General features: G+C 39.9%; 1 protein-coding gene across 5 annotated transcripts in view; it reads left to right on the top strand.

The window, feature by feature from the left end:
- The first annotated feature begins 390 nt into the window (after window positions 1-390).
- The window catches only part of nipbla (NIPBL cohesin loading factor a), a 30,501-nt gene continuing 17,211 nt past the window's right edge, over window positions 391-13,680 (top strand). For 2 of the 5 annotated variants that reach the window (XM_044195470.1, XM_044195467.1), the window contains exons 1-14: window positions 391-819; window positions 2,364-2,435; window positions 3,928-4,077; window positions 4,329-4,494; window positions 5,473-5,573; window positions 5,685-5,796; window positions 6,094-6,257; window positions 8,037-8,185; window positions 8,970-9,060; window positions 9,406-9,627; window positions 9,817-10,074; window positions 10,183-10,934; window positions 13,021-13,234; window positions 13,338-13,514. In XM_044195470.1, coding sequence (XP_044051405.1) covers window positions 4,014-4,077; window positions 4,329-4,494; window positions 5,473-5,573; window positions 5,685-5,796; window positions 6,094-6,257; window positions 8,037-8,185; window positions 8,970-9,060; window positions 9,406-9,627; window positions 9,817-10,074; window positions 10,183-10,934; window positions 13,021-13,234; window positions 13,338-13,514 — 2,470 coding nt within the window. In that variant the 5' untranslated portion in view covers window positions 391-819; window positions 2,364-2,435; window positions 3,928-4,013. Of the gene's footprint in view, window positions 820-2,363; window positions 2,446-3,927; window positions 4,078-4,328; window positions 4,495-5,472; window positions 5,574-5,684; window positions 5,797-6,093; window positions 6,258-8,036; window positions 8,186-8,969; window positions 9,061-9,405; window positions 9,628-9,816; window positions 10,075-10,182; window positions 10,935-13,020; window positions 13,235-13,337; window positions 13,515-13,680 lie in introns of all 5 variants that reach the window. The other 3 variants (XM_044195471.1, XM_044195468.1, XM_044195469.1) reach the window with 3 other exon arrangements.

Raw genomic sequence — 13,680 nt, 5'->3', positions numbered from 1 at the left:
TATATATATATATATATATATATATATATATATATATATATATATATATATATATATATATATATATATATATTTTTTTTTTTTTTTTTTTTTGCTAGTACTTTCTCCTGTATGCACTGACGTAAAGACGAGCTGCTGTAACAAAGAGTTTCCCTTCGGGGATCAATAAAGTATTTCTGATTCTCATTCTGATTAATTCCATGGCCTATTTCATTACCAGCAAATGGTATTATAATGATTTAATTATTTCGTTATATGTGTATTTAATCCGTTTCTTTAGCTGTTATTTAGGTAAACCAGAATTTACAACTGGCTGTACAGTAAAGTAACTAAAGTAGGTAAAGTTGTCTTACCGCGCCGTCTAGCGGCTCAAACACGAAATGTTGCATGGCATTTTGTTTGGCGCCGATGGAGGGAGTCACTCCTGAGATCTTTGGTCAGTCAGACGGCAGAACTTCCGGTCGGCATTTTGTTCTACGAGAGGAGAGCCTCTTGATGATCGCAACAATCGTCATATTTCTCATTTACTGTCGAAATTGGCTGCACTCATTGTTTATGTCGGCGCAGACCGACTGAAACTCCGAAGAGCGAATGTTTCCCCATGAATGTACGTTGAAACATTCACCCTTGAGTGACGGAAGAAGAACGAATCAGTCGACCCGGATTATTGTTGATAGCTAGCAAGCTAGCTCACCAGCTAGCTGGCAAGCCAATCGAGTTCCTTCTGGAGGAGCTGCGAGAGAGAAGAAAGGGGGAGCTAGAGATACGGACACAAACCAAGCTAAAACATTCCCCTCCCTTTGAACGCAACATCCGAAGGTAAATATAATCACATAGCTATCGTTATGAACCAAACTTTTTTAAATTGCGATTATTAACAATAACATTAATAAATGTTCTGCTGCAAGACCACCTACGGCGTCGTTAATCGTTGACCGGGAGGTAACGGAAGCTAGCGAACTAGCCAGCCAAGCTAGCTAGGTGTGTTTTTGCTCCACCGAGGCGCACGGCCTCAACTGGATGTCATTTGTCGAGCCCGAGGATTGGGCCGTTGCCACGGAATTAAGTGTCTGTGCCGTTGCCTTTACATCTACTCACACTAGCCCATCGCTTTTTCCCGTGCTCAAGGGAATTTGACTAACATTCATCAACCCCGATTAGCGCTTCCTTGTATTATTTGAATTGCCGTCCCTTTATTTGAACGGGGAGCAGCGTTAGAAGCTAACCAACAACAGTTAGAGATAGTTAGCATAACTAGCTAGCTATTAAAACACGACTATTGTTGTTAGCGAATGTTTATATAGATAGCGTTAGTCATCTTAGCTTCTATCATAAGTGGTAACACTAGCTTCGCGGTTAGCTCGAAACATCCAGGCAGTCAACTTCTTGGTAGTGTAACTTAGCGTTGTTGGTTTTGTTCGGAAGTAGCGGGCTGCAGCTGGTAATTCAGCTAACTAAGATAAACAGTTACATTGATGCTAACGTCAGCTATACGTTAGCTAATTGTTGGGTTATCATTATTTTGTGGTATTTGACTCCTAACGTTGTGCTTTGGTTTGCTGGAACCTTTGGCAGGGCTAATGTTGGTTTTTGTTGCTATCCTGTTTTGAAATGTTTTGACTGACGACTGACTGAGCACAAGCTACGTTGTCTTAGCTATAGTTACTTTACTCAGAGTTTGCTAGACATGTTAATGTTGTTCGTGGGAATCGTAGATATTTTTGCTTCTTGACCACAACACATAGAGTTTGATTGCTTTCTACAGTTAGCCAGTTTGCAGAATGCCTACGGTGGCTGTTGGCTACTGTAGGATGTAGCCCCCCACTGCTGCCGCCACCATCACAGTGCATCTGTTCCTTTGTGCTGCCTCCTGCCTGTCAGTCTCACAGCTGTCAGCCAAGCCCCTGCCTACTGGGGAAGAACATATAGACCGAGCATGCTAACGTTACAGCTAGCTAATGTTTACAATATCTATCTGTTGATCCTCTGTAACAGTGCAGAATCCGTTTCAGTTATTTATTATTTGACCTCAGTGATCTGCTTGCACTGAGGTCTGGTTGCAACATTGTTGCTAAACAAATGTTGCATTTCATTAGGGTTAATTAAAAAGGATTTTACATAAGGTCAACAGTGGTTTGAAGATTTTGTAACCGTAATTACTTGGTCATTGCAAATGTGAAATACATGTGTGACAGTGAATATTGTGATGTTTTATCTTGCATTATGTTGCCGGCTTGGGTTAGTTTCTTAGTATAAATCCTGTAGACACAACTTCTTCTGTAATATGTAATAGTCCCAAAGAAAAAGAAAAATGCGGTTTTATGTCCCAAAGTCTGATGCAGAGCCATGTTCTCTTTCAACAGATATAAGGAGTAGGACTTTTTATCTGAAATGTCAGTGAGTCCACCCGAGACTGCACAGAATTCTTCAAAAAGGTATAATCAGGTTTGTCTATGAAGCAGGGGCTGCGTTTAGATTTTCTGAAAATTGCAGCTGGCTTTTCCTTCTGCTTTTCTTTGACCTCCTGTACAGTCTTACTCGGGAGGTCAAGGACACCTAACAAGCAAAGGGATTTAAGACAAATTAAGTGCTACATAGGGCCCTAATTTGTGCCCATCTATCATAATAAGCTGTGAGCGAAGAGCATTATGCTTTGAAATAAATGTAGGGGAATAGACTATGGTAGTAACACAAAGACTTACATCAGTTGACTACTTGTTCAGTTTCACAGCACTAGTGATATTAAGTGTATATTATAAGTAAAATACAGTCAGACAATAATGAGAAACAAAATAGAGGAATGTTGGTATATACCCACACATGGTATTGTATCTACTGTATTACCGGGGCCAGTCAGAACACCAAGGCTTATTCACTGGAGTACATTATCACTTAGACTGTGTATTATTCAAAAAATAATATATACTGGTGGCAGTATGCTACATGAGTACAAACGTGAGTACAATGAGTGTTTTTTTTTTTCTCCATAAAGCCCCTTTCTTTCGTTTAACCTAATAAGCCAAGCTTTTAAAATGCAGTAATGTTAATACTGTGTTGTGTTTACAGCTGTTTTACAATATATTTTCCATGCAGAGAAATCATTGGTTTCTATTTTTGGTGTATGAATATTGCATATCTGCTATTACAGAAAATCTAAGTTGTCTGACATAACATTTAAATGACTCATAATAAGCATCAGTCATTATACTGAGACTGAATTGTGACAAAAATCACAAGCTTTTAAATATTTTATATATCAATACATTGGACTCAGATAATTCATTATTGATTTGTTGCTGCTTATAGTATGTATCAGTATAATAACAAAGTAGTGACCTTGTTCTCCAACCATACGGCCTGGATTCAATCCTCTGTGCATTTGTAACATTTCTTGAGTAAGACACCTAACCTGCACTCATGCTAGTGGCATGACATTCCTGAAGCTGTGTCCCTGTATCCCAAGCAGAGAGCACTGAGGATTCCCCCTTATGAATCAGTAACATATATAAATAATGATAAACAATAGTGCACTAGATATGAGTGACAGTGGTGAGATTAGTTTATCTTGATTGACAAGATCTAATAAGACACATTTATTTGTGGCTTACAGATGATGCAGCAGGCAGCACATCTCCTTCACAAAACATAATATTACCATCAGGGCAGACATAGCAGTATACAAAGCAAATATTTCTTCATTTACTGTGTATTTGATTCCATGTGCCTGAATAATATTGATTATTTGATCATTTTCACTTGTTAATTTCTGTTAATTTCTCTCTTTTCTCTGCCTCTTTTACTCGTTTTGTAAACCAATGCTTTTTCTCCTCCACTAACTCATGCCATCTTTCTTCATCCTTCTCCTGTTCATTCTTCATGCTGTGTTTTTGTCTTTTTCTCTCCCTGACTAACCTTCCTGTCTCCTAGGTGTCAGGAGATGTGAGGACGGGTGTCGTCCATCGACCCCCTGATCTACCTGTGTATCAACACACTCCCCCACCCTCACCTTCAGCATGAATGGGGATATGCCTCATGTTCCCATCACCACTCTTGCTGGGATCGCTAGCCTCACAGACTGTGAGTGACACACAGCCGTGCTCCAAACACATGGTCACAGTTTTTGTTCTGTCTCCTCTTGCAGTGTTAAATGCCAAGCGGAAATATTCTGTCTGAACAGATGTAAATTTGCAATTGTGATTGCATATTCTGTTTCTTGCCTTGTCTACCTTCTTCTCTCTACTTTTCTACGACCATGTCGGTCTGTCTTTCTCATCTTTATTTCTTTACCTCCCCACCTCTGTCCTTTCCATCATCTCTCCTCGTCTCAGTGTTGAACCAGCTGCCCCTCCCTTCCCCTCTCCCTGCCACCACCACTAAGAGCCTCCTATACAATGGGAGGATCGCAGAGGAAGTTACCTGCCTACTGGGCTGTCGGGATGAGAATCTGGCCTCCCAGCTAGCCCATGGCCTCAACCAGGTCTCCACAGAGCACATGTGAGTATATACAATTTGAGTCTTGATCCTTAACAGAGACTTCCTGAAGATTTAAGGCAACGCGTTTGCCTGAAAAAGGGCTGTCAGTGTTGGAGCTTGGAGTCCGACATAACTTGGCTTTAAAAATGATCTGTATAAATGAGTAACAACAGAAGAGATGCCACTGTTGACTTATGGATATGTTGCTTAGTGTTTTTACTAATTGAAATACAAGATGATGAATTTTTAATGACATGTAGACATGGAAGACTTAATGCTTAACACAGTCTGTTTATTTTATTGATTTTTATGTATTTTATCATTCACTGTGGTATTTTATTTTTCTCTCTGTGAAGCACTTTGTACTTTGTTTTGATAAGTGCTCTATAAATAAGCAGGCAAATTTGCTAGATGCAAATACTACATATTATAAAGTCAGGAACTAAAGAAAACTATAGTTTAAAAAAGTTTTTTTTTTTAAATTGCCATTTAACTTTAAAGGTTTCGCTTTTGTTTGAGGGCACAAAATTAGATAAAATCAAGTTTAGTGTATTTGTAGAACGGATATGCAATGTTTTTATCGTGTTATATTGTGGTATCGATATATGTTTATTGATATAAAAACACTGAAATATATACCTGACAAATCAGTGTTAGTCATTACATTGGTGCAATAATCCTGTAAATCTAATTTTGCCACGAAGCAGTTCTTCTCATTGACTTGCAACATTGTCCATAAAGTCCTATTACAACTAAAGATATTAAAGGGATAGCTACTTTTTGTACATTATGTCCATCTTCTCATTGAATACTGTATATAGTTAAATCTCACAACCCTCAGTTGTAGGCAACATATCTATAAAATCATTCATATGTATGTTTAAATACATGCAATCAATGCATGTTTAGATCATAACCTTTTTATTACTGTGCTACCCACTTATCTTATTCTCACCATTTTATAATGTGACTGAACTTACTCTTTGTGTGTGTTTTCAGAGAGCTGAAGGACAACCTGGGTAGCGATGAGCCAGAAGGAGATGCACCACTGCTGCTGCAGACCATGCTGGCCAGGAACCCTGGCATCTTCAGGGAGAAAAGTATGGAGATACATACCTGTTGCACATTATGACATGAAAGCATATAATCATAAAGGCATGCTTCATGTTAATATTTATAAACAAATATACTATATTTTCATTTCTAAACAGATGTTATGCAGCAGCCAATGGTACCACCGTACAAGATCACCCAAAATTCCATGCATAGCCCTGCCCAGTCTGCAAACTTCCAGCCGGCTGCAATTTCTCCCAATCCATCAAGGTGAGACAGGCGGCAAAATTTAACTGACTCTAATTTATCATAACACTAAAAACCGTAACCATGTAATTGTTGTTTTCGCCGTTTTTAATTAGTATATCCCAGTTGCATCACAATATTTGGTGATATTATCTAGGTTTATAAATGATTTGCTGTGTATATGTAGTATCATAGATTAATTGAAAAATACAAAGATATTATCGTTAAGTTATATAATATTTTTTTCCTTTTAATTATGCAACTTTCTTCCACTTTCTCACTCACTTTCTTTCTCCCTGTTCTCTCATCCACTTTTTCCAGCCGGTTTGTGTCGCCCCAGACTGGTTCCAGTAGTCGGTATATGGGCCAACAGAATAGTCCAGTACCCAGCCCCTACACTCCACAGAGCCCTGCCACTGGTTACATACAGCAGTATCCCCACCAACAACCACCCAGCTATAACCAACATCAACAGATACAGCAAGGTGAGAACGTATGTGTGTGATGCATGTTCATGTGCATGTATGAGGGGACAGAGGTCTTTGTTGAATAATGGACCAGTGCTTCATTGCTTGTGTGTGTGTGTGGGAGGGCACAATTTCAGACGTGCATGTGAGGTTAACATGCTAGCGACATAGCATTAGACAGAATGAAGTATACTTAAGTTTAAGAGGTTTGTCATATTCCAAAGTTGCCTAAAAGGTGTACATATATATACACGGCCAAAGATCCCCATTTACTAAGGTTTTGTGTGAAGACCCCCATCTGAGGAAATCTGTGCTTTGATATGATTTCAGGGGTTTTTAAACTGATTAACTTGTTTTGCTATCTGACATGACATCTAAATTTTACAAGCTTTACATTAATTGTAATGGATAGCACTAGTTTCACTATTATAAAACTAAATTCTTGACTTTTGTCTTCTAAATACACTCTGCTTGCTGGTGTTGTACTGTTTGTTGCATATGATTAGCAGCTTTGTGGACAATTTTGTGTACACAATTCTGTCCCTTCCTTGTTAAGCCGCTGTTAATGTGAACTTCACACCTCCTTCAGTTGCTTCACAGTGTTGCTTTATTGCTTTACATGTTTTAGATTGATCAGATTTCCTGAATGTTTTATGAAAGTAACACAATTGAAAATACCAAGAAATTTTTTTTTGTGGAAGGCCTAATTCTGAATTCAAATATAAAATGGAACAGTGTTCAATATTTCAAAATAGGGAAGCCATAAACAATAAAAAACTCTTTTTAAATAAGAATCAGATAAACTATGGTAAAATTATATAGAATAGTTTAATATTAGATCATTAGATTTAGTAGGCTAGTGTGACTATTTCATGACTTTAGCCCAGGTGTTCAGTAGGGCCAATATTATCAGTCAATATTGGCTTGTCACCATATTGTCATTGATGTATGTTGGCAGATGTGCAAAAAGAAATTACAGTGCAGCAATTTCAGCAAATATTTGATATTATTTTCTGCCTCTTTTACTCATTTTGTAAACCAATGCTTTTTCTCCTCCACTAACTCATGCCATCTTTCTTCTGCCTTCTCCTGTCCATTCTTCATGCTGCATTTTTGTCTTTTTCTCTCCCTGACTAACCTTCCTGTCCTATATTTATTTTTGGAGTTTAATTATTTAAATTTTTATGCACAACAATTTATTTTCCAGTGAATTTCACAGTTAAAAATGTACTGTTTTCAGTTGCAGTCATAAAGGATCCTATGTTGTGGGTTTACGTAATGGGAAGAGTTTTGGCTAGAAAATTGCCCTCTCATTATGAATAGAATAAACAATTCCTACAATTAAAAGTAATTGGTTGAGATGTTGTTGCTTTGCATTTAGAGTGCCTGCTCTGGGGCATTAAATTATACACTCCCAGTTCACTTATATAAATATCTGACCAATAACAAGAAGAACAGGTTTGCATCAACCATTTAGTGATTGACAGACGTCTGTTTTCCAAACAAGTGAGAGCCAAAATAATTACAAATCACATACAAAATAATTTTTGCTATGTATGCAACCTGTAAATTCAGTATAATTACATTTTCTATGTATAGTGGATGGAATTGTCATTTCTAATAAAATCCTTGGTCCATGTAAATGCTTATTTACTTTATCACCAATTTTTGGACACATCTCCAGTTTATAAGAGAACATGTTATTTTTTTCTGTCATGATCAACAATGTTATAATTACCTCAATAATAGATCTTTGTTTTTTTTAAATTACCTTTTTTTTTCTCTTTTATCTGGCAGTGTCTGTGGCCAGTCCCATGGTTCCAGGTGGCATACGAAATATCCACGAGGGCAAAGTATCGGGGCAGATGGCCAACGCTGCCAACCACCACTCAGACAGACATGGCACCGAGGACTACCTGAACATTGTACACCGACTGAGCAGTGAGGTACAACTGAATACATTATTAGTTTACTACCCAACCAAGGCATTTATGAACGAACAACAAAGTCACTGTGATGAATGTGGAATCTCACTATTGTTGTCACATGAACAACACTGCTGAAATGATAAATATCTGTTGTGCAATAGACTACACAACCAGATTTAGAAAGAATTCAGGCTCAAGATTTTACAAACCGCCTCAGGCTAAAGAGATGAAAGGTAATTCTTAAGTTCTTGGGGGACAGTTTTGTAATGTTAACCAACCAGGTATAGAGGTTTCTAATAATTTTAGTTCTATTTAAGTTTTTATAACTAAGATTTATTTTCTATTGGTATTTTCAATTATCAATTTTCTAAATCAACACTGGTTTTCAATGTGGATTTTTCTCTCCCCCCCCAATTGAGTGAAGATGCCAAGGAGAAAGTGAAAGATATTTAGGGAAAATACTGGTATAAACATATAACACATGCTGAATGATGTGCAGATAGCAAGGAGGTTCTTCTGCAGTGTTTGAAATGAACACTATGGTTCTGAATTGTGGGAAAGCATCTGTGTCAAATTCCAATTATTTCTGTCTCCTCATTAGTTCTGTGAATATAATGGAGAGGTACCTGCACACCGCAGAGAGAAGCTCATGAGAGAAGCTTTATTGGCAACAATTGCACAAAAATTTGACTTTTCCGTTAACTGTGCTAAGATATTTTTGCAGCAAGTTTTTGGTTGCAGCAAGTCCAGTGTTAAGCTCATACCTGGTAGCTTATATTTGTCTTTTCTGTGTGTTGTCCAGGAGGGTGACTCCACCATGAGGAATCCTTCTTTCCCTCTGAGGTCTCCACAGTCTGGCTGCTCCCCAGCAGGGAGTGAAGGAACGCCCAAACGTAAGGACACTGGAAGAGGAAAGGAGGCACTACAGTGCATACTCCCCACCTATCTTTTTTTTCCATTTAGGGAAAAGATGCTTCATGCTCTGTAATACTCATAATTTGAATTTGACGGCAACAGAATAGTTTGAGGCCATTATCCCTCAAAAGTGATACAAGGCCCCAATGATTTTCAGTCTTAGTGGCCGTGTTCCTACATAGCATGGCACATTATTAGAGTAGAATACCTCTCGTAGACATAACACTGTCACTTGTCGTCACAGTGCTTTGTCTGGTTTTACGCACTACTTTTTACATGCCTTTGAAGGATAACTTTCTTCTCTGTTTGGTGTTGCTTCACAGCGGGTTCTCGTCCCCCGCTGATTCTGCAGTCACCACCTCCATATGCGCCCTCACCAAGGGAAGGAGGACCTGACCAGAAACAGCAGCTCCAGCAGAGGAAGAAAGCCCCAGCGGTGAAAGAGGAGAAAGATATGTACGACATTGTAAGCTCTCCAAACAAGGACTCTACAAAACTCACCCTCAAGCTGTCCAGGGTCAAGTCAAATGAGTCCGATACCCCAGGTAAGTAAAGAATCTAAGCTGGATCCCTATATTTTGTTATGCGGTTTCCTACACCTCCAGTTTCAAACTTAATCACTTTCACTACACTAAAAGAGGTATGCTGCGTTCATGTCTTTTAAGAACGAAAAATAAATCTTTTAAATACTCTCTGTAAAAACTCTGTAAAAGTGTTTTTTGTCAATATCACAGGTGAGGTTGTGCCGGGCATGGACCAGAACTCTGACAATATGGAGGCGGAACTGGGCTTTCAGCAGGTGCCTGTTCTCCAACAAAATCTAGGAGCCCGGCTGCAACAGCAGCAGGCGTCCCAGCAAGCAGGTGGTGCCAGTGGTCTCCAGCCTCCCAGTTCCCCTTACGACGAGGCAGAGCTGGATGCCCTCGCTGAAATTGAAAGGATAGAACGAGAGGCAGCTAGTGAGAAATGCTCCAAGGAGGTGCAAGATAAAGGTGTGTAGGATATCTCAAAATCTGAACCAATAGTTGTGAATTTATAACTTTAGAGGTTTTACAAGTATGTTGTTTTATCATCATGTCTTTGTCTATGTATCTTTACAGACAAGCCTCTGAAGAAAAGAAAACAGGACTCATTTCCCCTTGAGCCAGGCGCGGGGGGACCAGGTGGCCCCACAGGTGCACCAGGCAGTGGATCAACAGGAGGGGGCAATGCTGGCAAACTGACCCCACAAGAGGCCACCGCAGCTGGGAATGGTGCCAGCCGCCCTCCCCTTATGGTGAGCATCGACCTCCAGCAGGCAGGCCGAGCTGATGGCCAGCTCGACCCCTGTCTGGCTGCCCCTATTCCAGCCCTTGAGGCCCAACGCTGGCCTGAAGAACCAGCTAGTGGACCGGCTGCAGTGGAGGGTTCTGACACGGCTTTGCGGTTGAAACCAGATGGTCGACCGGAAGTCATCAAGAACAGGGTCGATAAACATGACAACAGGAGAGAAGGTCGGGAGTCATCAAAGCACCGACATGATGAAAAATCCTCGGACAGACGGGGAGACATGCCAAAGTCATCGAACCGAGGGGAACATGGACGAGACAGGGACCGAGAATCTGACAGGGATAGGAGGCATCGGAGTGAGACTGGTGGTCGAGACCGACGCTCCCCTGACTCTCGGTGCCGAAGTGACCGAGATAGGTCTGGCTTCCGGGCTTCTTCCACTGGAGAGCCTGGTCGGAGCAGCAATAGGCAAGATGGTTGCAAACCGGCCTCATCTGCTTCTGGTGCTAAACTTCCAGACTCTTTCCCTGCTCATCTCCTTGGAGGCCACAGTGGTGCACTGAAGAACTTCCAGATCCCTAAGGTGATCTGGACTGACCCAAACCAAATATCTACCCACCCTACCAATCATTCAACTGTCACTGCCTGCAATCTCACAAAACCAAATCACACCACTGCTCACTTTTGTTTTGTATTGTTTTCCCATTTGTAAGCCTTTTGTTTATTCCTGGGATTGGTCTTAAAATTCTGTTATCACATTAATCCACACCTAACCATCTGTTTAAAAGTAGAAGCAATTGTTTTGTTTTATTTATTATTTAAAAGCAAGTACCTTAAAGAAATGCTCCACTTCATATGTTGCATGTGGGTTTACTGAAAGCATTCACTGTCAGTATCGTGCAACCCAAAAATGTGGACTGAAAAAAGCTAATTTTCTCTTTACAGTCAAGCTTCCATTTATTTCATCCTTTCTTACAATGTTTATTGTCAACACAGTGTTCAGAGATGCAACCCGCAGCCACATGCCATGAGTTACAGTTACAGTTATATTCCTCTACCACAGTAAAAGGTGCAGAGCTAATATTTGAACATGGTGGCAGCTGTTGGCTAGCAGCTACTGTGTGGAAGACATATTTAGCACCCAAGCAAACAAGATTACACTGCCATTTAATGTTGCAATCAAAGTTGGTAGCTAATCTTGCACACAGCGTACCTGCAATGAATACTGGTGCTTTTTAGTTGAAGTTGCAGTAGAAATGTTTTAGAGTCATCCTGGAAGGACTAAACCAGCTATGCAGCCTCTGGATGATGGAAAGTAGCTCCAACTGATTTGGTTTAGAGGCTGCTGGCATTGGTCAGGAAGAACGAGAACCACAAAAACAATCTTTATCGTCTCTATCTTTTGCTATGAGACCTCCTCTCCATTCTTCTCAGTAGGGCTAAGAAATGTTTTGATGCAATTGTTAATCGACAATGTATGTCAGTCATCGGTAGTGCGTTGGACATCGTGATGTGAAAAGTGTTTGGCATTGGCTAAGGAGATAGACTTCCCTGAGCTGGAATTGATTGGATTGAATCTGAGAAATTTTATCCACAAATATAAGATTCTCAGCATTTAATTGAAAAAGGCACTAAACATCAAGACCAGTATGCTCATGATTAGTGTTGAAATAACTTCTTGATAAATTGAATTGTCCTTCAACAGAATGGCTCTTAATCGGTTTATGTTATGAAGTAAAGATACTTTTGCTAATGTTTGCTAGCTGGTTAGTCAAACGCCCTTTAGTAATTCATTTCTTTCACCCAGTTAGTAATGATTACATATTATACATCACATCTTTTAGTCAAAATCTCAATGTGAAAAATGTTGACATCGTTCAGCCCTACTTCTCAGTCGGCACCTTTAGCAGAACAAACCTGCAGCATTGTTCAGCTACCAGTTTATCCTGCACTGCTGATCACTCGTTATTGTTTTTATCAATCACTGTTGACTAGCCGCTTAGCTTAGCCAGTGTTCCAAACTAAATGGTAAACCAACAGAAAGTCAAGCAAATAACAGGCGGAAGAGAGTATCATAGAAAAGGTTTCAGTCGTAGTCATCTGGACACTGTTTTCAGAATCAAGACGTTTCGGCTCCCTTCCGGAAGTCATTCACAATTGATGAACGAATGAGGGACTACACAGTCTTTAAACTAGGCGGAAGAGAGGTATTAACTCAGTTTGGCATGCTAATATGTTGGCAACAATTGAAGTGTAACTTCTTTGTTGACGAGTGGAAACATCCACAAACGACATCCCCAGTTTTGGCCCATCACCCCTAGTGGCTGGGGGGGTTGCTGCCTCTTCACTGCAGTGTTGACAATGCACCATGCATTGACCTTTACTCTCACAAGACATGGAGATAATGTTGGAAAAATGGTGGAGTATTCCTTTAAGTCTTTGTTATCAGAACTATACTGGAAACTAACAACAAAATCACTAATCTCATGTCAGTCAGTTTGATTCATTGTTTACATTTTATTATCTTACTTTGCTTACTTTTCTGAATACAAAGCTCATGTTTTTCTGTCTAAAACTTCAAAGTTTGAATTTTATTGAAGTTTGAACTTAAAGCTTGACAACCTCAGAGGGATTTCCTGACTCCTTTCTGTTTTGTTTTTTTCCCCCAGATCAAACGTGACAAGGATGGCAGTGGGTCAACTGAAAGTCAAGCGTGGGGCCAGCCCAAGGTTAAACTGGAGAGGCTGGGTTTGGTGCAGGACTTTGAGAAGAGGCCCAAGCCTGTAGTGCTTCTGAAAAAGCTCTCCGTCGACCAGATCCAAAGGATCATCCGGCACAGCAAGTCTGGAAAGAACAGGATCTCGTCAGGAAAGTCTAGCAAAAGTAAGAACATTTTTTCACTATTTCTATATAATGTGTTTTTCCATGCACTTAAAGAAAAAAAGTTTTTGTTAATAACTTGAAAATGTTATTGTCAAATCTTCAGGTGGTATGGACCCTGCAGTTCTGAAGGAGCTGCCCCCAGAGCTACTGGCAGAGATTGAGTCGACCATGCCTCTGTGTGAAAGGGTAAAGATGAACAAGAGGAAACGAAGCACTGTAAATGAGAAGCCGAAATATGCTGAGGTCAGCTCGGATGACGACTTTGATGCAAATGGAGAGTGTGAGTCAAATTATTGGGTTCTTGTCAGTTCTCACTGCTAATCTTTGCACAAGGTTTGGTCATTTGATTTGAGAAATATTCTTAAAATGTAACGAAGCTAAAGACTTCAGCTGACAGTTGAAGCCTGTTGAGATTACTTTTTGTGAACATTTCTACTGAGAAATAT

This window comes from Siniperca chuatsi, linkage group LG5 (assembly GCF_020085105.1).
Source record: "Siniperca chuatsi isolate FFG_IHB_CAS linkage group LG5, ASM2008510v1, whole genome shotgun sequence".
Taxonomy (NCBI): Eukaryota; Metazoa; Chordata; class Actinopteri; order Centrarchiformes; family Sinipercidae; genus Siniperca; species Siniperca chuatsi.
The sequence above is the reverse complement of the archived record's forward strand: the minus strand, read 5'-3'. Positions and strand labels throughout refer to the sequence as shown.